This window comes from Marmota marmota, unplaced genomic scaffold (assembly GCF_001458135.2).
Source record: "Marmota marmota marmota unplaced genomic scaffold, marMar, whole genome shotgun sequence".
NCBI lineage: Eukaryota > Metazoa > Chordata > Mammalia > Rodentia > Sciuridae > Marmota > Marmota marmota.
This window is the reverse complement of record NW_026000142.1, coordinates 7992902-8018330: the sequence shown is the minus strand read 5'-3', so window position 1 is coordinate 8018330 and position 25429 is coordinate 7992902. Positions and strand designations below refer to the sequence as shown.

The window sequence follows — 25429 nt, the reverse complement described above, 5'->3', positions numbered from 1 at the left end:
ATCAATGTAATTTTATTTAGAGAGAGAGAGAGAGAGAGAGAATTTTTTTAATATTTATTTTTTACTTTTCGGCGGACACAACATCTTTGTTTGTATGTGGTGCTGAGGATGGAACCCGGGCCGCACGCATGCCAGGCGAGCACGCTACCACTTGAGCCAAATCCCCAGCCCTATATGCTATATTTGAGGTGCAGATGGCAAAGATTTTCTCCCATTCTGTAGGCTTTCCCTTTACATTATTGATTGTTTCCTTTGCTGTAAAGAAGCTTTTTAGTTTGAAATCATCCCATGTATTGAGTCTTGATTTTACTTCTTATGCTTTAAGAGTTTTGTTGAGGGAGATGATTCCTAAGCTGATACAATGGATTTGGGCCTACATTTTCTTCTAGTAGGCACAGAGTCTCTGTCTATTGCCTAGGTCCTTGATCCACTTTGAGTTGAGTTTTGTGCCAGGTGAGAGATAGGGTTCGATTTCTTTCTAATACATATTCATATTCAATACAGTTTTCCCAGCACCATTTGTTGAAGAGGCTATCTTTTCTCCAATGTATTTTTTTTGGAGAGGGGGTACTTGAAATTTAACTGAGAGGCACTCAACCACTGAGTACATTCCCAGCCCTATTTTATGTTTAATTTACAGACAGTGTCTCACTGAGTTGCTCGCCTTTGCTGAGGCAGAATTTGAACTCATGATCCTCCTCTCTCAGACTCCTGAGTCGCTGGGATTACAGGCATGCACCACTGTGCCCAGCCTCCAATGTACTTTAATGGCACCTTTGTATGGTATGAGATAACTGTATTTATATGGGTATGCCTATGTGTCCTCTATTCTTTTCCATTGTTCTTCATGTCTGCTTTTGTGCCAATAACTGCCATTTTTATAGACGATAATCAGAAACTACTTTGAAAACTGTATTCCAATAAAATAGAAAATCATGAAACATTAACAAATTTCTAGAGACATATGGCCTACCCAATTGAATCAGGAGGACATTCACAATTTTAAAAGATCAGTTTCAAGCAATGAAATTGAAGATATCATCAAAGGCTTACCAATAAAGAAAAGCTTAGGACCAGAAGGATTCTCAGCCAAGTTCTATCAGACCTTCAAAGAAAAACTAACATCAATCCTCCTCAAATTATTCCATGAAATAGAAAAGGAGGGAACCTGTCCAAACTCATTCTATGAAGCTAGTATCACCCTGATACCAAAACAAGACAAAGACACATCAAGGAAAGAAAACTTCAGATCAATAGCCCTCATGAACATAGATGCAAAAATTCTTAATAAAATGCTGGCAAGTCATTTACAAAAACACATTAAAAAGATAGTTCATCACAATCAAGTGGGGTTCTTCCCAGGGATGCAAGATTGGTTCAACATTCAGAATAATCAATAAACATAATTCATCACATCAATTGACTTAAAGACAAGAATCACATGATTATCTCAATAGATGCAGAAAAAGCATTTGACAAAAATTGAGCATCTATTCATCTTCAAAATACTAGAAAAATTAGGGATAGTAGGACTATACTTCCACATAGTAAAAGCTATCAATGCCAAGTCCAAGGTCAACGTCATTCTAAATGGAAAAAAAAATTGAAAGCATTCCCTCTGTAAACTGGATCAAGGAAGGATGACTCTTTGACCATTTCTATTCAACATAGTCCTGGAAACCTTAGTCTGAACAATTAGACAAAAGAAAGAAATTAAAGGGATATGAATAAGAGCTCAAATTATCCCTATTTGCCAATGACATTTCTTTATTTAGAAGAGCCTGAAAACTTCATAGCCCTCATGAACATAGATGCAAAAATTATTTACAGACAGTAAATAATTTACAAAAAGCTTCTAGGACTCATAAACGAATTCAGCAAAGTAGCAGGATATAAAATTAATACCCATAAATCAATTGCATTCCTATACACCAATGACGAATCAGCTGAAACAGAAATCAGGAAAACTATCCCATTCACAGTAGCCTCAAAAAATAATAAAATTCTTGGGAATCGACCTAACAAAAGAAGTGAAAGACCTCTACAGTGAAAACTACCCAACAATATAGAAAGAAATTGAGGAAGACCTTAGAAGATGGAAAGATCTCCCATGTTCTTGGATAGGCAGAATGCATATTGTCAAAATGGCCGTACTACCAACAGCTCCATATAGATTTAATGCAATTCCTATTAAATTTCCAATGACATTTTTCACAGAAATAGAAAAAGCAGTCATGAAATTCATTTAGAAAAACAAGAGGCCCAGAATAGCCAAAGCAATCCTTATCGAGAAAAGTGATGAGGGCGGCATCATCAGACATTAAATACTACAGAGCTATAGTAACAAAAACGGCAGGATTTTGGCACAAAAACAGACAGGAAGACTGTTTTTCTGCCTGCTGTTCTCTCCTTTCCTCCTGCTGAGGAAAGGAGCTTTGTGTTCTGCCTATGTGGAATTTGGCAGAAAAAGTATCTTCCAGGTCAAGCAAAGACTGCTCAGAAAACAGGTTCCCTAGAAGAACATCAGAACTGTTTCTTCCTCCATGTTCTTGTTTCTTCTTCCAACCTTCTTCGTTCAACCATTCATTTTCTTGTGCTTCATTGTAAAATGGTACTTTCAATAGGATGGACATAAGGAAGAAGATGGGGAGGCAAGCAGGAGGGAAGGAAAGACCAAAAGAAGATGGGTAGGCTGGAGAGGTTGCTCAGTTGTTGGGGATGTACTCAATAGTAGAGCCCTTGCCTAATTTGAGCAAGGTCCTGTGTTCTATCTATCCCCAGGATGGGGGTTGGAAGGAGGAAGATTGACCTTTAAAACTATATTCCTTCCTGTACCAGGTGCTTCACAAATTGCAAAAATGGAATCCACATTAAAAGATTAGTTCACTTTGTTGCATTTCAGGATCTGGCAGAGGTAGGATTTGAGATTTTTGTATTTACTTTGGAAGAAAGCTGTTTGTGGAGGGTCATAATGACATTATGACATTGTAGGGCCTGTGACTTGAGATGGACATAATAAACATATTCTAATCCAAGAGCAATTAGTTCTGTTGCCTTACTCAGATTAAAAGAAAATAAAGTTCTGAAAGGTTTAAGTAACTCAACAATACATTCTAGTTTTCTTGATTTGTTTATTGTGTTTATAGAAAGTTCAAGAAAAGTCACCTTTGACTTTTTAAGAGACCCTGAGATTTCAGATGGTCTCTATGGGCAAAAGTGAGTTTATTTGCTTTTTTTTTTTTTTTAAGACTGAATTATGCCAATGAGCAAAACACATTTCACAAAGAACACCTATCTTTCTGTCTATCTCCAGAATGCTCACCTATCTTTCTGTCTATCTCCAGAATGCTCTCCTGGGGGCCACAGGTTTCTTCAGAGTCCTTACAGAAGTATCCATTTTGACTCGATGCACCTCCAGCAGTTGGCTGCTCAAGAGATGATATGTGATCATTCCCTTTCTTCTGGATGGTATCGATTTCTCCTCTTTGACAGACCTGCTGAGATGCCAACTAAATGTGTTGAGGTACTTCAGTTCACACCTCTTATGTGCATTTTCATATAAGGATTGAGTCTTATTATTTACAATTTATTTCCTATGCTGAAATGTTAGTTTAATTATTAGCTTGAGGTAATTTGAAGGCATAGCCTAGTGTAAAGATAATAGTAATGGTAATGATGTTGTGCTCCATGCAGTCTGCAATATCTTAAATAATTTTCATAACTCCAGGTTACAATCTACCAGTAATTATTTTTTTCATCAAACTATTTAGGACACAGATATTCTCATGCATAATCCTTCTAGAGTCACCTAGTTAACAGTTTCCAGTTCAAAGCCAAACTTTGAACATAGGCAGTCAGTCAGTCTATAGGGCTCCTCTGCTTAACCACAGGTAACCTGCAAACAGTAAATTTTGTATGTTTTTGTGCTTTGGTTTGACTCTGCTGGCTTGAAATTAATAAGCTTACTACCTCCTATTTCAAACTGAAGAGAACCAGCTTGGCAGTGAAATCTCCAAGTATTTCCTGACCCAACATGCAGACAATGCATCTGCAGCAAATTGAATACACAGAGGCCTCTGGCCTCATCCCACTGTGACTTCTTCTGTAAGCCCACAATTGGTGTGTCCAACTTACTTCCTTTTTATTCACTTATGAACAGACAAGTATATGTTTTTAAGCACATCCTGTTTAACTTTGTCTGTTTTTGAACTTTTTTTTACATTCAGTCACACCAGATCTAATTTTCTGCAACTTAACTTTTCACAAAATTTACTGTCTTGAATGCATGATATGATTTTCATCCTGACAGTGTCTTGTTTATGATCTAAGCAAAATGACTTACTTTACAAACTCGTTTTCTTCCAAAATGTCTCAAAGAATAAGCACAAGTAAAATAAACTCCAAAGGCAGGATGTCTTAGGTGTTTTTCAGTCAACTTTCAGTCCTTGTCATGATCTTCCTTGAATTTCCACTGAGAAGTCCAGTTAGTGTAAATTGTGATTTTCAAATGCAAGTTTCCCCTAATTTATCAGTAGTCTCCATTCAGCTGAAGATGCTATTATGACATAGACATCATCTCTACTTGATGATGACACTTTTGACAGTTAGACTTGCAGTTCAACTTTCACTATGCTATCACATTTTAACCACATGATCTAAGGCATGAGACTAAGTCTGAATCTCTTAAAACTGAACTTATTACCCCAACCTCCCCAGTTATAGGATTAAAATGGAAAGGAAGGATTTGAAACTGACATTTATTTTGCAGCTCATGCATTTCTTGCACTGGTGGACATGATCACCTAGGTAACCTCACTTGATCTCCCACTGAGGCTTTGAGGTTACTTTTGTTACTTCATTTTAAAGATGTGCACACAGGCAGAGTCTGAATCACATAACTGAAGTCATTACCTGGGAGGAGGCTGTACAATATGCAGTATCTCCCTCAGCATGAGCCCTTTTCCCTGTCACAAGCCTCCAACAGAGTCCAGGAATAAGCAAGTGTTCAGATGTGATAGGTAACTAAGACAGACTCTCTAATTTTCAAGAAATGCATCCATGTCACACTTGTCAAGTTACTAAAGGTGCTCTCATCACTCATGATTTTCCTATATGTCATTTCACTGCATTAGGTGTGATTTCATTCTTAAAGTTAATTTTTAGTTTGATCTAGAGGACATGAAGCTACTGTTTAACACTTGATGTGAGACCATATCATTCAGGATTATGTCTCAGAAGAAGATTTGTTTTGCTTATCAGTATATACACTTTGCAAATTATGCAGAAGCAGAAATTCTGTTTCTGTTTAAGCTGTAATGTAAAAAAACCTCAGAAAAGACATTCATATTTTAAAGACATTCTATTTTGACTTATGCCATTGTATCTAAGTCTCTTTTCTCTTTTTTGCTTATTTGCTTGTCACTTTGTGACATTTAATTTACAAGTAGCTAGAAAGTCAGAATTTAAAAATAACCTTTAAGAAAATTGGATGAACTTCACTACATTCTTAAATATTTGTGCTCTTTTTCTTTGGCTGAAATGGTCATTTGTATATCACAGAATCTCACCCAACTGTAAAAACAAAATGGTTTTCCTGTGCCCTGTGGAGAAGAGTTCCTTGTCCCAACCTCTTATTCCCTTTTTGAACCAAGGATTTAGAGCATTCAAGTTAAGACTCAATAGTATTTTATTTTTCCTTACAGGAAAATATAAGTCTATTTAAATAAATTTCTATTTTTGAATTTAAAATAATTCATGTGTATTCTAGAATGCTAAGGAAATAAAGAAAGGATAGAAATAGAACAGCGCTTATTCACAATCTATCAACACATTAATAACTATCATTAACATTTGCTTTTCTTTTACATATATTGTTTTGTAGGTCATGCTTTATGTTCAAATGTGTAACATGCTTTTTTTAGTTATAGCATAGGATTAGAATGTTCCATTTATAAAATCTTTACATCAGTTTTAAAGCAATATTCTGTAATAAGGACATACTATATGCACTTATGTGATTGTCCTATATGTGCACATTGAGAATTTTGCCATAATAATTAATTCTACAATTTTAGCAAATGTACATATAATCTTGTCATCATTTTAGTGTGTTTAGTACGATTTATTTTTAAATGTAAAATTAATGAAGACTAATGTCTTTTTGAGGCTTTGATATATACAGTTATTTAAAACATAATGTTGATGGGCATGGTGGTACAAGTCTATAATCTCAGAGATCCAGGAGGCTGAGACAGGAGGATCACAAATTCAAAATCAGCCTCAACAACTTATTGAGGTCCTAAGCAACCTAGTGAGACCCTGTCTCAAGATAATGAAAAGTGTTGGGGGTAATGAAAAGCTTAGGGGTAAAGCAACCCTGGGTTAAACCCCCAGCACCTAAATAAAAAATATATAAATATATGAATAAAACATAATGCTAATTTTTAATTCCCACAGAACTAGATAGATATGCCTTTTTCCAATACCAAATATTCTAATGCATTAGACATCTGTATTATTTTTTGTGAATTGTGTATTTATGGTCATAGAATTTTTAGATTACATTGCTTCATTTACACTTCACTATAGCACTTTGAATGGGAACTACTATTCCTTCATACAAAAGAGAAGGATGTTGAGTGTCTTGTCCAAGGTCATGAGTTCAGTAAGTTCTTCCCAAATAATATACAGTTTCTTCTTATTTCTTCTTCATTAGTTTTCTATTTTTCCACCTGTGAGTAATTTATACAGTAGGCTTCATGTGAGCTTTTTGCTTCACTTTTTTTCTCAAATTACGAAATAGTTTGTTCATCATTAGATTTAGAACAATGTCTTCCTTCTTCTCTGATTTTTGTTGCATCTTGAAGTCTGCATCAGCCTCTTACATATAATATTTCCATCTATTTTGTAAGAAATTTCCAAGATCAATTTTTCTTTGTGAAGATTACTTCAGATTGATTTACCTTATTTTAGAATATTCATCAAGCTATTTTAGTAAGTTTTCTGACAAAGAATTTCTCTTTTTTACAATAATGTAACAAATAGAATCAATCTATTTGTTTCAAATTTAGTATTAAAGCAGTAAATCAAAGTATTTGTAGTAAATTAAAATTAATTTTTCTTGTGTCGTATAGGTACAACTAATTAATTTTTAAATGATTGAGAATTTAATATTTTAAATGTTGTTTAGAAGAAATGCAAAGTAATTGCTGTATCTGTATGAAAATAAATTGTATTTTCAATTTTTGTTTTCTCTGATGCAAAAGATGAACCACTGTGGAACTCAGGCCCCCATCTGGCTTTCTCTAAGAGATTCAGAAACACTGCCTTCTCCTGGGGAGATAAAGCAACTGACAGCTTGTGTCACGTGGCAGTTTTTGTTTAGCACTACACAAGACTGCTGTCTCTTTCAAATCCCAGTGTCTGTACGAAACTGTGGGCAATTTTATGTGTACTTACTACAACCCACTCAGGGATGTATGGGCTATTGTGCAGAAGGTAAGAAAACAGCGGTAATACACATGAGCTGCTAATCATGGAACTGTGGGTGGGTGCATTTGTGCTTGTCTCTGGACGGGTGGTATGGAGCTATTGCAAATCGCAGTAACAGACTTGTCTACCATTTTCACAAAACTGAATCTAAATTTGGTGTTTACTTTGGCCAGGTTCATTTAGGATTCTTGGCCAAGATGTTAAAGTGCTCAAAACTATATACTGATGTGGAAGTATCAAAGAAGGCTCCTGACCTTATTCCCGCTGCACATAATTATTGAGTGTGTTAAAAATTCATTGTTTTTTTCTTGCACTCTTTCCCTCTTTAATTAAAGGATGGAGGATGCTGAGTTATTAAAATCTGGATTTTATCTCATTTCATCTTTCTCTCACCAATAGTTATTGACTGTTTATCCAGTTCCAGCAAGTATTTTAGGCCGTAAGGTCACAGTGCTGAATAAGACAAATGAAATCTTTGTCTTCATGAAACTTATATTCTTCTGAAATCCCTCAGACAATATATAAAAATAAAATGGGTATATCTTAAAGAATAAAATGAATAGCCATTCACTATATTAATTAACATCCACTTACTACAAATATTCATTTATTATACAAGTATATGATTAGAGAAATAAATATAGGAAAGAAGACACAGCTTTCTTAAAGAAGAATTGTGAATAATATTTTTAGTTTTTATTCTACTTAGAAGATGGAGCTTGTTTATTCTCATTTTAACTGTGGGACACACTTTGTGGCTTGCTTGCAAATAATAGTGTATGGAAAGGAAAAAATCATAATTTTACAGTGAAGACAATTGGCAGGTCCTACATTTGATCAAAGTCAACATCAGTAGTGATAAAGCATGTGGATATCATGTATCTCCTGATAACAGTCATTAAAAAGGGTGCTACTCTTTTTTAGTCTTCTTCCACCAAATCCATACACCAAGTCTAATCATGAGAAAATTTATATAAACTCACATTAAAGAACATGCTACAGAACACCTGAATAGTATATTTTTAAAATGTCAAAATTATGAGACACCAAGAATAAGTGAGAAGCTGTCATAAATTAGAGTAAAACATGACATATAATTTAATATGATATCCTGAACAGAAAGAAAGGGCAATCAGTAGGAGTCTTCAGTTTATTTAAGAGGCTAAACCTAAAGTCAATTTCTTAGCTTTGATAAATGTATCATGGTTTTGTAATATGTTAACATTTGCAGAACATAGATAAGAGATGTATAGAAAAGCTCTAGGTTACTTTTTTAAAAAAAATTTAAAATATTTCTTTTCTAGTTGTAGTTGGACATAATTTGTTTTATTTATTTATTTTTATGTGGTGCTGAGGATTGAACCCAGGGCCTCTCACGTGCTAGGCAAGTGCTCTACTGCTGAGCCACAACCTTAGCCACTCTAGGTTACTTTTTAAAATGTTTTGTTTTGTGAGATTCTAAAGTTATTCTAAACTAAAACATTGATCAAAAAACAAAAATAAAACTATTTTGGAAATTAATATGGTATAAAATAAAGAAAACTGGTGCATGCAATAGGAATGGGTTGACATAGGGATGCTATTATAAAGGATACCTGTGGAAATCTCTGAACAGTTGATGAGTTTGGGCTGACATGTGAATGAGGCAAATGGCAGTCAAGAAAAATATGGGGGTAAAGCATTCTCAGTAGAAAGAACAGCAAATGCAAATGTCCTCAGATGGGTATGAAGATAGAACTGATGGAGGAAATCAAAGAACTGATGGAGGAAATCTGGCCACGCACAGAGCAAGTGGATTGTCTTAGGAGATGAGGTCAGAGAAGCAAGAAGGTGGCGGTAGTAACTCTAGGGTCTTCAGTTCATGGTAAAAACTTACATTGAGTCATAACTACAGTGTAAAGTTTTAGGGACTTTTAAAAAGGTGAGTAATACGCTCTTGGGATTGAATTTAAAATGACATTACTCCTGCAGAAAGATGCCCGTAGCCTGTTGCATTCATTCCATAGAGAAATGGTGGTGTCTTAAAAGGGACAGGGGTGGAAATTCTTAGACTAGGTGTCATTTTCAGACAGACCTGGTGAACTGGATATGGGAGAAGGAAACAGAGGAATCAAAGACAGTAAGAATCTAGGATTTTTGCTTGAGTTACTAAGGCTGGGGTGCAAATATTAGATTGTGAAGAGAGTTCACAAGTTCTATTTGGTCTATTATCCAAGAGGAGACATGACATTCCCAGACGAAGAATTCACACCTGACTCATGAGTCTGACTCTGACCATGATGTTCACTAAGGATGTTGTGAAATAGAGATCCTTTTTGGAGTGCCCAGAACATACTAATGTAAAGCTCACCAAAGATAATTGAGCTTAATGAAACACTGTTTCATTTTTCTCTCTACTCAATTATGACTTAGGAACTCTTCTAAAAGAGATAATGTGTTCTTTACATCAGGATGTCATGACTTGGTATGTTGAATAAAAAAGAGATTCAACAAATGATAAAAGTGTTTAATAGAACTAGTGGCATAACCCTTCAGATGCAAGAAGTTCAAAACAGAAAGACACTACATCATGGATTTTTTTTTTTTTTTTTTTGGCTTAGATTGGTTAGACAATGATGAACCAATAAGTTGGGGATTTATCCTGTACTCTCTCTAGAAGGATAGATGTTCTCATGTATCACTGATTTGGAAAAGAAACTAACCTTCAGTGTGTTATCTGGGCCCAACCATATCACATGTGGGAGACTGAAATGCTGGGAGATACTATTGCAGATCAGAGTTATCAACTTATGTAAACATTTGATTCAGCAAATAGTATTTAATTATGTCAGTAACACAACACATAAATATTTTAGAGTCCCCAAACTAACAAACCCTAAATAACATACATGCAGAAAAACAAATAAAATAGTTATTCAAGTATTAGAGTAGTTAAAATAAACCCTTATTTTGAGTTTTAATAACCAAATTAGCCATACTAAATGTCCAATCTCAAAAATCATTTTACTGGGCTGGGAATATAGCTCAGCTGGTAGAGTGCTCACCTAGCATGCACTAAGGACCTGGGTTCAATCCCTGGTCCCACAAAAAAATCATTTTACTCATTATAGATATAGAATATGAACCAGTATTGTTAGGAAAAAGAGTTTCTTTAAAGTTTCTATCATCTTTAACCTCATGAAAAACTATTTCTTAATGCCAGCATGAAGAGTTTTCTTAAGTATTTATTTGTATTGGCAGTGCAAAAATAACAGTTTTAATATTTTGCAGGTTTGTAACTCTTTTTTTCCATAAAAACAATGTCAAACATCCCAGTTTCCCATTATGTTTTCACTGCCATATTATTTTCAAAATTTCTTGTGAATATATCATCACTAGTCAAAACTTCTAAGGAAATAAGGCATTATTGTCTACACAAGAATAGAGACTGATTTATGAAGATAATGCTAGAGAAATATATTCTTATTTTGTTTTGGGGAATACATAAAAAAATTTTAGTAAATGAAATAATTTATATTTATTTTGTCATTAATTTCCCAGTAGTAGTTCTAGCTTGAAAAAATAGAAATATAGTGTTGGCTAATAAGATAAAAAATATATGACATAAAATTTTTTAGTTCAAACAGATATTTACTGGCAATATTCTACAATAATAATATTCTACAATAATACACACACACACACACACACACACACACACACACATATATATATATATATATATATATATATATTTTTTTTTTTTTTTTTTACTGGAATCGTTTATTTTCCAATCAATAAGGCAAGTCCTTAATATAGAGGGGTAGACAAAATAAATGTGGTCCCTGACTTCACAGCACAAAATATTTGTACAGTTAGTAATTGTAATTAGTAGCATGAATGGAAAGATTAGAAATGGAGGTAAGGGGAGAATGTAATTTGCAATGCCATGTCACTAGAGAAAGCCTTTCTGATGAAATGGCATTGGTGCTGAGAGCTGGAGGGTAAACAGTTCATGGTCAAACTGTAAGGGGAAAATCATGCCAAACAGCAGTCACAGCAAGTGAAAGGCCCTAAAGCAGTAAGTGTGCTGTGCACAGACTGATAGCAGGACAGAGATGTTGGATCCAGTGAGTGAGGCAGAGCACAGACACCTGTATGAAAGAGCAGCAAGGCCTGATCATTGAGGGACCTCTGCATTTTGTTCTGCCACATTGGATTTAAAAGCAAGATCCAACTATAGGCTATCTAGAGAAATACTTCATATATAAAGAAAAATGGGTTTAAAGGTATAAGGATTGGGACTGGGGTTGTAGCTCAACGGTAGAATGCTCGCCTTGCACCTGTGAAGCACTGGGTTAGATCCTCAGCACCATATAAAAATAAATTAATAAAATAAATGTATTGTGTTCATCTACAACTAAAAATATATTTTAAATAAAAGATATAAGGATAAAAGATGTACTTAAGTAACACTAATCACAAGAAATCTAGAGTAGCTATATTAATATTAGACAACGTAGATTACAGGCCAAAGAATATTACCAGGGAAAAGAAGGGTCATTTCCTAAGGATAAAATGATCAATTCAACAAGAGGACCATACAGTTCCATTGTATGATGATGATGCACCTAATGACAGATTCTAAATACGTGAAGCAAAACTGATAATTTTATAAACAGAAATGGGCAAATCTATAATTATTATTGGAAATTAACATCCATCTGCCAATAATTGATTGAGCATATAAAAACAGAAACAGCAAAAATGGAGATTAGAACAACTCTGTCAATGAACTTGATCTAGATAACATTTAAAGAAGACTTCATTCACACAAACATTCTTTACAAGTGGATATGAAGCATTTGGCACATAAAATAAATTCTGAGCTCTAAATTAGAAAAGAAAATTAGAGAAAATTAGAATACTAGAAAAAATTGAAGCTAATTAGTGTTAAAACCCACTAAACATCTATAATGAAAGACAAGAAGAGTCATAAATTCAGTATCTGTTTATATAATAAGAGACTAAAAAGCATAAATGAGACTCAGAGCAAAAAGATGAAAGGAAATGATCAAAATAGAAAGCAATGAGGTACAATAAAGAAAATGCAATAAAATAAAAGGATGGATCTTTTGAGAAGTTCAATAAAATTAACTCTGGCCAGTTTGATCAGTAAAGAAAGACAATATTGGGACTGGGGATATAGCTCAGTGATAAAGCCTAGCATGTACAAAGTCCTGGGTTCAATTTCAGCACTATACGTGCACATCCTATTACCACTACCACCAACAACATAAACAATAACAATTACAACAAACACAGTGCCATGAATAAGAGAGGTGATTAAATTACAAATTCTACAACTACAAAAGCTAAAACCAAAAAAAGAATTATTATGGACTAATCTATGCCAGTACATTTGACAACTTAGACGAAATAGACAAATTTTTAAAAATATGCTGACAGTCAAAAACCATTAAAAAATAAACTTATAACCTTAATGGTCTTATATCTATTAAATAAATTATATTTCTAGGGGCTTGGGTTGTGACTGCATGATAGAGTGCTTGCCTAGCATGTGTGAAGCACTGGGTTTGATCCTCAGCACTACTCTAAATAAATAGATAGATAGATAGATAGATAGATAAAGGTATTGTGTCCATTTATGACTAAAAAATAAATATTAAAAAAATAAATTAGGGCTGGGATTGTGGCTCAACGGTAGAGCACTCGCCTCGCATGTATGAGACCCTGGGTTCAACTTTCAGCACCACATAAAAATACATAAGTGAAATAAAAGGTATTGTGTCCAACTACAACTAAAAAAATAAATATTTTTTAAAAAGAAATTATATTTCTAGTTAAAATTCATCCCACAAAGATGAATTGGCCCAGATGGTTGTCATCGGGAATTTTGTAAACATTTAAGGAAGAAATAATACCAATTTTGCATAAACTCTCCGGCATAAAAGAAAAGGAGCTACTTCTGAACTTCTGTGAGGACAACATACTCTAAAACTTAAACCAAACATAGATATACAAGAACAGGAAACTCTAGAACAATAACCTCATGAATATAAATGCAGATGAAATGATCATCCATTTTCAAAAAACTCCAGTGGAATCTATAAAATAGCTACCAGAGGTGAGTTTAACAATGTTGAAGGAAAAAAGATCAACATGTGAAAATCATTTGCATTTTTTATAATAGCAATGAATATTCAGAAATTTCATCTAACTTACCAATTATAAACCAAAAATCATGAAACACTTTGGAATCAATCTGACAAAAGATGCACAAGACTTGTATAGGGAAAACTATAAAACATTGCTGAGAAACATAAAAACCTAAGTTAATGAAGAGAGAAAATATTATGGATTGAAAGACTCGATTTTAATGTGCTAGTTCTTTACAAACTAATTTGTAGTTCCAGAATGGTCCTAATAAATATGTCAATAATCTTTCTTGTGGAAATTGACGAATTCATTCTAAAATTCACATGGCAACACAAAATACCTATAATACTCAAAACTATTTTGGTAAGGTAATAAGTTGAACAACTTATACTACCTGACTTTCAAACTTATTCCAAAATTATAATGATGTAGACAGTGTATATTTACAGCAGGATAAACAGGTAGATGAATGAAAAAGAATAAAATCCAGAAAAGAGCAACACAGTTACTTGATATTCAATACAGAAACATAACCAATTCTACAAAGGAAGAATTGCATTTTCAACACAAGCAAAAATATGTTTGTATGCAAGAAACTTAGTTCACATCTATTGTCAAAATACAAAAAAAAATTACAATTATCATAGACAAAACCGTAAAAGCTAAAAATATAAATCTTCCAGGGAATATTTTCACTTTCAGGTGAAAATACTTGTAATCTTAGGTTAAACAAATATTTCTAAAATACAAAACTAACATTGTTAGCTACAAAACCCATAAATTGAACGAGTATGAATAAAGGTGCTGTAAGTATCCTGCTCAAGTTTTTGTGTAAAAATAAGTTTTTAACCCTCTGGGAAAATGCCAAGAAGCACAATTGCTGTATTAGTATAAGAATATACTTAGTTATACATCAAACTATCAAACTCTTTCAAAGTTACCATACCATTTTGTATGTCCAACCAGTAATGTGTGAGAATTCACATCCTTATCAGTATTTGGTATTGTCAGCGTGTTTCATTACTTAATAATGCAGATTCAAATTTAGAAAACAAGATACAAAATTATGACTATTTTGAAATACAATTCCTTACTTCCATTTGATATTATCTTTGGGGGAAAATTTTTATTATGAAAAAAATAAACCCAGAGAGAACAACTAAGAAAATCTCTCTTAGTCATTAAAACATACTTCTCCAAGGAATTGGCATCTTGGATATATGTAGATTTATACCTTTATGTCCAGTTAAATATAAAACCTTAACTTTTTGCAGCTATTTCTGATGCAAAATTACACACATGTGGACCAGAAGAAATAGAAATTGGAGGGGATTGTGTTGGTGAGTATAAAATTTTGTGTTTAATAATGTATTTATAAACTATTTTTAAAAAGTACTTATGTTTTGGGACTTTAAATGTTGAATATACTAACATTTGACAATGCCACAGTCTGGTACATATCAAATATAAAAAAAGCACTTTATTGTGCTTTTAAGATACATTCCTAGAGTTGGCAGAAGTACAAAGAATTAAGGAAACAAAATGTTGGTAGAACTTTTTATGAGAAAAGTTGGTAATTTATCTCAACACTTTTAAAAATCCACATGTGTTTGTGCTTAAATTCTTACTTCAAAAAAAATCTATCTTCAAGATCTATTCAAGGACATGTGCATGCCCAGTATTAATAAGAGGCCTTTTTTCTAATAATGGTAAAATAAAGATGCAAATATATAATAACCATTGATTGGCTAAAAATTTCTGATGTGCAGGTAATTACAAGAGGTTCTGCAAACACCATGAAAATGTAGAGGTGTGTTCTTTGATATTAGTAGATATTCATGGCATATTGTAACTAAGAAATAACATTATGCAATACAATCTGCAGTTCAATTTTGTCTTCTAAGCTTGGAATGGAACCATCATTTGACCCAGTTATCCCAAACCTTGGTATATACCCAAAGGACTTAAAATCAGCATACTACAGTGATGCAGCCACATTCATGTTTATAGCAGCTCAAGTCACAATAGCTAAGCTATGGAACCAACCTCAGTACCCTTCAACAGAAGATTGGATAAAGAAAATGTGGTATATATACAAAATGAAATATTGCTCAGCCTTAAAAAGAATGACTTTATGACTTTTGCAGATAAATGGATGGAACTGGAGACTATCATGCTAAGTGAAATAAGCCAATCCCAAAAAACCAAAGGCTGAATGTTCTCTCTGATATGTGGATGCTAACACACAATAAGTGGGAGAGGATAGAAGTTTGTTCGATTAGACAAAGGGGAATGAAGGAAAGAGGGAGATGGGAAGAGGAAAGATGGTAGAATGAATTGGACATAACTTTCTTATGTCTATATATGAATACACGACCAGTGTAACTCCACATCATGTATAATCACAAGAATGGTTAGAATAAGTTATATTTATTAGAATAAGTTAAACTTCATGTATGTATAATGTGTTAAAGTACACTCTACTGTTATGTATACCTAAGAAGAATTTTTAAAAATGTTGTTTTCTAGGAAGATTGCATTTGTGCCAAACAAGTTTTGAAAGTTAAACACCAAAGGTATTACTGGTGGTCAATATTTTTCAACTCCATTCAATCCATATTTTTCCTTTGCTATTTTTGCTTAATGTTTTAAAGTTATTTTAAATATTAAGAACTCACCTACTTATAATATTTTTAAAAATAAATCACTCTAAAATAGATAGTCTAAATAACAAAATGTATGCCATATGCCTACAGGATGGACAGAAAGTAAAACATTTGTTCAAACATTGGCCTTTTCATGGGACCTCTAGTCAAATTAGTGAGATAAAGTGGTCATATAATTACTGTATCTAACAAAGGTGATTTAAATGGTGAAAAAAATCATAATGAGATCAAATAAATCAGGATAGATATAATGTTCAAAGTGCCAGGGCTAAAAATTAATTTGCTTTGTCTTTTAAAAATCTGTTATGTCGTGTGCATGTATGACATGTAACAACAAATCCCACCAACAAGTATAATTATAATGCACCAATAAAAAATTTAAAAATAAATAAGTAAACAAAAAAGTTATTAAATAAAGCACTAAATTGGTGTTCCAGGTACTGTTCTAATTGCAAATAGATTTTCCAACCTCTTTTTCTGGTATTCTCTAAATAAATTGTTATTATACATGAAAAGCTGTTTAATTAGGTCCTCTGATGTAAATTCATAGAAGAATAAAGCAATATGCCTTAGTAGCAGTAAGCATCAAGTATAATAATTTGGCTTATCTGCATAGTAGTTATGGATTTTCTTTATGATGTTCTTACAGTAAAAAACTTTTCTTCCTTCAATAAAAATAATTTTCAGCAAGTTGTTGTGCTGTTCAAAATGTTTATTTAACTAATTGGGAAATACATACTATACAAAATTGTATATAACTTGGGGAAGTAACACCTGAGTGAAAATATTTAACATAAGTTTGCTGACTTGGCTTATGTTTGAAATGTTTCTCAAAATATTTGTTAATTAATTTGAAAATAATTCATTTATCACTGGAACTTTGGAATAGTATATCTAAAAAAATATGATATCTAACAAATATCTGAAAGTATGTTTTCTTTAGAGAAGAGACCTTAAAAGAAGGACTCTTGGAATTTTCCAAAATCTAAATGACAGAGTTGAAAGACTGGTTTTTGTGGTTGTCATAAAATTATTTTATATATATATATTGTAATATATATATATATATATATATATATCGTAATATATATATTACAAAAATTATTTGAACATTTCAGAGTAGTTTTAAAACCTATTTTTAGAATTTATTACTCAGAAAAATAAAACAAAATTTATCACTCAAATATTTTTCTTTTTAAAAAACAAAACAAAAACCTTTCAGATCCTCCAACTTAATTTTGAAAATACCCAGAATTAAAATATAAATATATACTCGTATGAAGAGTTCCTAGAAAAAAATTTCAAATGTTAGCCTCAGAAAAATGAAAAGAATAAGACTATTGTTTAGCACTTGATATATTTCACAATCACTCCCCAGTGAACAGCTCTTTCAACCTAAAACAATGAAGAGTTGCTTTATGAGAGTACATTATAAGAGTAAAAAAGAAAGTCATTTAAGTTTACATTAGTGACTACTTTATAACAAGGAATTATAATGTATGAAACCTGAACTATGTTTGTTATGTGTTTTAAAAAAGATGATTGGCTAAAAGATTGTAAATTACTTTTATTTTCAGGAGCCAGACTTTTCGGGAGCAAATATTTAAAATGCAATAATATAAGCTTGATGATTTAAGGTGCCCTGCTGTCAATCAATACTTATGTGATTGTTTATCAATGTGAACGTGCTGCTTTGTTGACTACTAGAAAATAATCATTTTACTGAATTTATTTCCTTTTTTAAAGATAAATCCTGAAGTTATAGCCTTTTTGTGATTATTTCATTCTTCAAGATGCTCAAGTAGAAATGATGCTTCTTCTCCCACCAGGTCAGGTGTCGGCCTCATTGCCACCTCCACCTCCAGGAAGGCCAGAGGTTGTGGTGCAGCTGATTGAGTCCAGGCTCTTCTGTAGGTGTGCTTTTGATGTTTCCCCTACAAACAGCTCGGTGGGATTTCTCATAGCTTGGTCTAGGCTTTCTTCTCAAGAAATCAAAGAGGAGCTGAAACAGGAGACCACAGTTCAGGCATTTTCTCTTTTAGAACTTGATGGCATAAATCTCAGACTTGGAGACAGGGTATGTTAACAAAAACTGGATTTGTTTTTCTTTTCATTAATGTATTGATTGTTCAAACATGAGATATAATATATATATAATATATAGGAGATTTTTGTCCCCAGAATAGAAAACACTAAGGTTCTCCTTCTGTTTTTTCCTTTAGCAACTGTGCCAATTCTAGTGATATCTAGATGACTCAGTAACATAATCTTAGTGACTACATATGAATATCTTTTTTTAGCAACGTGCTGATTATTATCAATGAGTCTCTGTAACTGTATGTCTTTTATGGGTTTTAAAATTATATTCTAATATTTTGGACAACAATGCTTTAATTTTTTCAATGATGATATATTATGTTTATCTACTTTCAAATACATCTTAAGTGAAAAGGCTACTACATTTTAATGTATGTTGAGATTTGAATGAGTAATATTTTATAATGATGAATTTTTTTTAAATTTCAGGCAAGTAATTAAATTACTCAGTTCTTTAGTCTGCTATACACTATCTACCAAGAATTAAATTAAATTAAGAATTTAAAGATAATAATTAACACGTTTTTTAATATTTTTTTTTACTAAATGGTTATTTGTTAACTGTATTTATAGATATTCTGTAGTGCATCCATCTTTTTCTTGGAGAATCCACATATACAAAGTTTAGCCATCGAAAGCCAGGAATTTTTTGCAGGCATAAAGGTATGTAGCAGAAGGGATGAATCAGAAAGATTATTCTTCTGGAACTAATTCCCCAAGTGGTGATCTTTTCATAAAGTTTTCTGGCTGAATCTGAAAGGTAAGACTCAGTAGTCTGTATTTTTGAGAAATAATTCCAACAATTCTAATGCACAACAAAATTTGAGAATCTCTATTAATGAACTAAGGTTGATATGTACAGATGCTCTTCAACTTACAATGGTATTACCTCCCAAGGAACTCATCACAAGTTGAGAAAAATGTTAAGTCAAAAATGCATTTAATACAGCTAACCTGCCTAATGTCATAGCTTAATAACACAGTACATTGTAGGGTATTAGTTGCTTTCCCTCATGATTACACTGGTGACTGGGAGTTGTGACTCACTGCCATTGCAGAGCACAGGCATATTGCTAGCCTGGGAAAAGAACAAAACTCAAAATTCAATGTGTGGTTTCTATCTAATGTGTGTCACTTTTGAACCAACGTAGTGAAAGTATCCTACTTGAACTATCATAATTCAAGCTCTCGTGGATTTATCTTTAAAGAAATAGCTCTAATGAAAGTAAAGGCTGTATCCCCATAATTCAGTCTGTCATTTAACTAAAAATTAACATATCAATATTGAGTTATTGTGCATTTTTGAAGTCAGGTACCAGACCAAGACTCAGAGCTCTAGTCTTTATGGATTGCAGTGATTGAGCTAATTTAACAATGCAATATATTTAATTATTGCTAGTAGCACTAGGGTCTAACAGGTGAGCAGAGGTGAAAGGAAATCAGAAGTGGTGGAAGGCATGGAGCAATATCAAGAAGTCCAAGCAGGCAAGAGACATGCATCTGCAGGTCTCCTCACTCACATAATTGGAGTTTGACTTGCAGTCACTCCAAGTTTGAAGACAAGTTGGAAAAAAGACAGATTGTGAGAACAGTACTCAGGACCAAAATAAAACCTATTTCTAGATAAAGTTCATGTTACACTGCAGGCACCACGAAAAGAAGACTGAACCACATCGTCAGAATAGCATACCCGTAGTGGGAGGGGAAGGACACAGACTTAGGACACAGGATGCTTGTGATCTGCTTGGTAACACCAAGCAGACAAGGTCAAGGCCCAGTGGTTAGCTTCTAGTACTGTTTCAAATTAGACTAACAGAATAGTCAATACTAAAGCACATCTCTGTTGAGAGCTAGTCAAATTCCCCAACTCAAAAAAAAAAAAAAAAATTCTGTGAACTGGATTAGCGTGCAATAGTACTCAGTAAGTCTACTTGTAGAAAACAGAAACTCATAAATATCCTGAGAGTTGAGATATTTCAGGTGACAACAATCATTTGATCTACCTATAAAATATAACTTAATTTCTGATTAAGATGGTGGGTATAAATCCCTGAAAATAACCAAACTTACATTGGAATAAGAGCAAACAAGTTTAAGAAAATGGAATTCTGTTTTTCCTCCATTCTACAGTGCCCATCACAGACAAGGCAGGCTTTGACATGACTTATCCAACCATGGGTTGGAGAATCAAAATGTCGTTCTAACCCAGTGGTACAATAGCTCCGTGTATACCTCTGCATGCTGCTTATGTTTTAATTGGTTTGGTCTAAATTGATTTTATTTAGTTAAAAAAAAATTCCAGGGCTTAAGTTATTACCAGCTCATTTAGCAAAAGAAAAGCTGTTAAGAAAATGTGTTTTTTAAATTATATTTTAAAACAAATTCTATTTTAACCTAACATTCTATATGTTGCTACACCAGTTACAACCTGAATTGAGTACTATATCAGAAGATGGGAAAGAATACCAGCTGAGGATAGAGAGTACAATTCCTATTGTTTGTTCTGAATTTAGTGAGCTTGATCAAGAATGCAAAATCTCATTAAAGCTGAAAACTGTTGATCAAGGTAATATACTAAATTCATTTGATTTTGTTATTAGATTTCAAATGGTAACTGATGCTTTTTCTTCTCTAGGAAAAGTACCTGGAATATACTCATCTACTAAATTATACTGCATGTTTACATCAAATTATAGCTGAATCATATTAATACTGCTGGATCAAACTGATGATTGCCAAAGCAAATCCTAGTTATTCTTCTTGGGATCAAAGCATACGTTTAAAATAATAGTGAACAATGTCCTATTTGTAGTCATCTTCCTACACCCTTTCTTCTTTTCCTTCCTTCTCCTTCTAATTTTCATTCTGCTTCTCATTCTCTTACTTGTTCCTTTCTTTGCTTTATTTTCAGAGATTGAAGGACAAACTGTTCTTTTAAGATTTTCCAAATCATCCTCAATGAGGGAGGTGTGATAAGTTATACTAAAAGTTCAGGTTATGAAACATGGATCTCATAACACACGCTTCACACTTCTTAATGTAAGATAAGTTTGTGGATCTTTAAATTCTTCCATTTAAATTGCTAATTCTGCAAATGTCATATTGCAAGGTCACATGTACGTCACTGTGACAGCCATATAAAGAGAATGGAAACCCACTCATAGTGTTGACAAGATGGAATATCAGAGGAGAAACCATGAAGAACAGTGATTGGATCGATTGAGTTCTCTTCCCCCTTAAGTCTCTGATCAAATCAAGTAAGAGATATATAGACCTAACCTATAAGAGAGATTACAGTTCTGTTACATACCACATGCTGTTTTAGCCAGCTTTTCACTGCTATAACTGAAAGACTGACAAGAACAATTTTAGAGGAGGAAAAGTTTGGGGGGGGGCTCATGTTTTCAGGGGTCTCACTTACTAAAGGTGGCTGGCCCCATTGTTCTGGACCCAAGATAGGCAGAACAACATGGCAGAAGGGCAAGGCAGAGGAAAGCAGGTCAGGATCTGGCCACCAAGAACAGAAAGAAGGGGACTTCCTCTCACCTAGGATAAATGTCTACCTCAGAAGCATGCTCCAATGACTCACCTCCTTCAGCCACACCTTACCTGCCTGCAGTGACCACCCAATTGACTTTTCTCAGGATATTAATGCACTGATTAGGTTAGAACTAGCATAACATAATTATTTCACCTCTATTTTTTTAAACCAGGGATTGAACCCAGGAGTGCTCAAATACTGAGCTATATCTCCAACCCTTTTTTTCATTTTATATATTTTTTATTTTTTTTAAATTGTAGATGATACAATCTTTATTTATTTCTTTTTATGTGGTGCTGAGGATCGAACCCAGTGCCTCATGTGTGTGAAGCAGGCATTCTACCACTGAGCTACAACCCCAGCCCCTTTCATTTTATATTTTAAGACAGGGTCTATCAGGGTTGCTTAGGGTCTCACCAAGATGCTGAGGCTGGCTTTCAACTTGAAATTCTCCTCCCTCAGCCTCCTGAGCAGCTGGGATTACAGGCATGTGCCACCTTGCCTGGCTTCTACCTCTAAACTTTCTTATACTGTCACACATGAGATTTTGGGAGACAACTAATATCTAAACCATAATACATACCTTTTATAGTACAAAAGTACAATGCATATTTTTGTAGGTCTTAATGTCCATGTTCAAAAGGATAAAAAGGCCACACAGTATAATGGGGTCAGAGACAATCTCATGAGAATGTGCATCCAAGAAAAAATATGGGTAAGGAGATAGAGAAATTAAGAGATGTCTTCCTAAGATATTTGACAGTTAAAAAGGCTTGATTAATGCCCAGCTACTAACCCAGATTTCAGGAGCACCATGAGCAACATTATATTTTAATTACAGCCTAGAAATATGGAAAAATGGTCTTTTGCTCAGACATGTAGACATAGTTCTACTTCAAGCTACCTTTTGAATACATAATAGGAAAATGTTACTACAATTTATGGGCAAAATAGAAAGAATACAATGCTACTATTGTTTTTCAAAATTGTATTGGACAATTTTCCTTCATTTATAAGAATACCTTAAAATATATTTGCATGCTCTCAAGTCTTTTAATAAAGCAGGCATTGCCAGTGTAAAGATAGCCTTAAATATATTTCCTACATGTTAGAAGTTGTGTGCTCTTATCCTTTGTTAAAAATTCTCCCTGCCCTCCTTCTCTTTGTATCTTTTTCTGTCTTCTCGCTCTTTCTCCTTGTGGAAAATTTCTGGATTTCATTTTGGATATTCCTCTTCTTAGGTATTTAAGTGAATTTCTATTAAATCTCTACTTTCATGGGGAATATGTTGGTGTCTCAGTGAATTTCTACATAGACAGTGTTGCTTTTTCTCAGGCTTAAGAGAAGGATGTTCAGCCCTCTCATATCATAAACTAGGCAGGTGAGATTATTGGCAGTGACCACCATTGGTCATTGTATTCAAGTCCCAAATACCCCATATTCACCTTAGGAAGCCAGCTAAGAGTTTGGGTATTTCCATTTTTTTTATGTGTATGAGAAAAGTTTATATTTCTAGGAAAAGCACATAAAAGAAATTTTTCCTGAATTTTGACTCCAATGCAGTGTACCTGTGCCTAACCATTATAATTACATTCCTGAATAATTTGTGTGGGAGAAAAGATAAGAGTTTTTAAATTATTTCTTCCTCCTTCAATCCTAGAAGGACTTTATAATCATTAATTGTATATAAAAAATACTACGTTTTTGCCAGTTTTAAGGGGGAAATCCTTTTTTTTTTTTGGTCTAGTTATACAAATTTTTTATTCTTTGCTACCATTTCCTTTTTAAATTCGTTTCTTGGGCTAAAGCTGTAGTTCAGTGTTAGAGTGCTTGTCTAGCACATTTGAAGCAATGGGTTCAATCTTCAGCACCACATAAAAATAAATAAATAAAAGTATAAAAAAGAAATCTTTTTGCATTCTTTGTTACCTAGGTGAGGGAGTTTGTGAATGTATTGGCACATTTGAGAGGCGAAGGGAGATAGTTTACTACAGGTCTGGGGTTGGCTTTTCATTTGTGTTGACTTTACTATTTCTTAAGATGATGAACCCTATATAAATAATTAAATCTATTACTATAATCTCCAGTGTATGAGACATGAAGAAATGCCCTAAAATTTATTATAGAACAATCTGGACATGGGGTGCAGTTGTTAGATAGAAAAAGAAATCAAATTATGTGTCTTGGTACTATAATTATGACTTTTTTAAAAGAAAGACAACTTTTGCTTATTGCTTTTTTACATCTTGTTAGACAGTTTTTAGCACATAATAATTGCATATGTACAGTGTACATTGTACATATACTTATACTTGAAGTATACATACATGTACTTCAAAACATGTAAATAAAATATATTGATCAAATCAAAGTTATTTATATCTTCATCTCTATCATTACTTTGTTATTTATTGCTTTTAAATTTTATCTGGGAGCATATGGATTGGTAACTTGGTTGAAAATAAATAGTAATGTATATGTATGTACAAATATATGTATATTTTCAAGTTTATCAATTATCTGTAAAAATCAGGTAGATTCAATAACTTTTTTTTTCTTATTCTAACTAGGATCCCAGTCTTGTGGTTATACATGATATGGAGATTCATTGTGGCATATTCATAGATGTACATAGGAAAGTTGTGTCAAATTCATTCCACTGTATTTCCAATTTGTTTTAACTTAGATGAAAATTTCAAAAATATTTTTTTAAGAAAGAGAAAATGCTTTAAGAGTAATCACTCTATTTAATGTTTCATATGTATACACTGTTGGGAAAATTATCAACTTTTTTTATTATTAAATAGGTAAAGAACACCCTGGCGTAAACTTGGCACTGTCTTCCTGCAATGTGGACCTCCACCAGACAACATCCTGTGCCAACGGCACCTGTGGCCAAGCTTCCCTGTATTACATCGCTGTCTCAGATTTTTCACAAGATGGAGACAGAGTTACGAACATTGTTGTAGAACCTATAGTGAATAAGGATTTCCTGTGGAACAGCTATATTCCAGACAGCATCCAGGTTGACAAATTTAAAATAATCTTTATAATTTAAACTTAAAATGATATGTGTATTTTATCACTGTATCTTGTAAATTTTAATTTTAAAGTTATTGATAATTATGAGTTTTAAATTATTCCATTTTCAATATGTAAGACAAGAATTAATGAAAAATCCATTGCAGTTGTGATGAGTAATTGTCACTGAATACCAATAATAATATTTATCAAAAATATCTTTGTTTTTAAGATCAGAGTCAAGGATGTCCCAACAGCTTACTGCTATTCGTTTACTGATCCACATATAATTACCTTTGATGGCAGGTAATTTCCTAAAAGTCTTTTCTTTTAATGGTTGTTGTTTGTTTTGGTTTCACTGTTGTTTTGTTTTAACCACCATTCTGTTCAATCATTTCTTAGTCCTGTTCACTGGAAAATTAGAAAAGAAAGTCATGTTTTGCCATCACTGATT

The 25429-nt window shown here is 33.2% G+C and overlaps 1 protein-coding gene across 1 annotated transcript in view; it reads left to right on the top strand.

Moving 5' to 3' along the window:
• Window positions 1-25429, top strand: part of Vwde (von Willebrand factor D and EGF domains) — a 69928-nt gene that overhangs the window by 3445 nt on the left and 41054 nt on the right. The window contains exons 2-9 of the mRNA XM_048785999.1: window positions 3345-3523; window positions 7266-7497; window positions 14925-14990; window positions 18146-18393; window positions 18987-19076; window positions 20835-20979; window positions 24762-24979; window positions 25208-25281. Coding sequence (XP_048641956.1) covers window positions 3345-3523; window positions 7266-7497; window positions 14925-14990; window positions 18146-18393; window positions 18987-19076; window positions 20835-20979; window positions 24762-24979; window positions 25208-25281 — 1252 coding nt within the window. The remainder of the gene's footprint in view (window positions 1-3344; window positions 3524-7265; window positions 7498-14924; window positions 14991-18145; window positions 18394-18986; window positions 19077-20834; window positions 20980-24761; window positions 24980-25207; window positions 25282-25429) is intronic.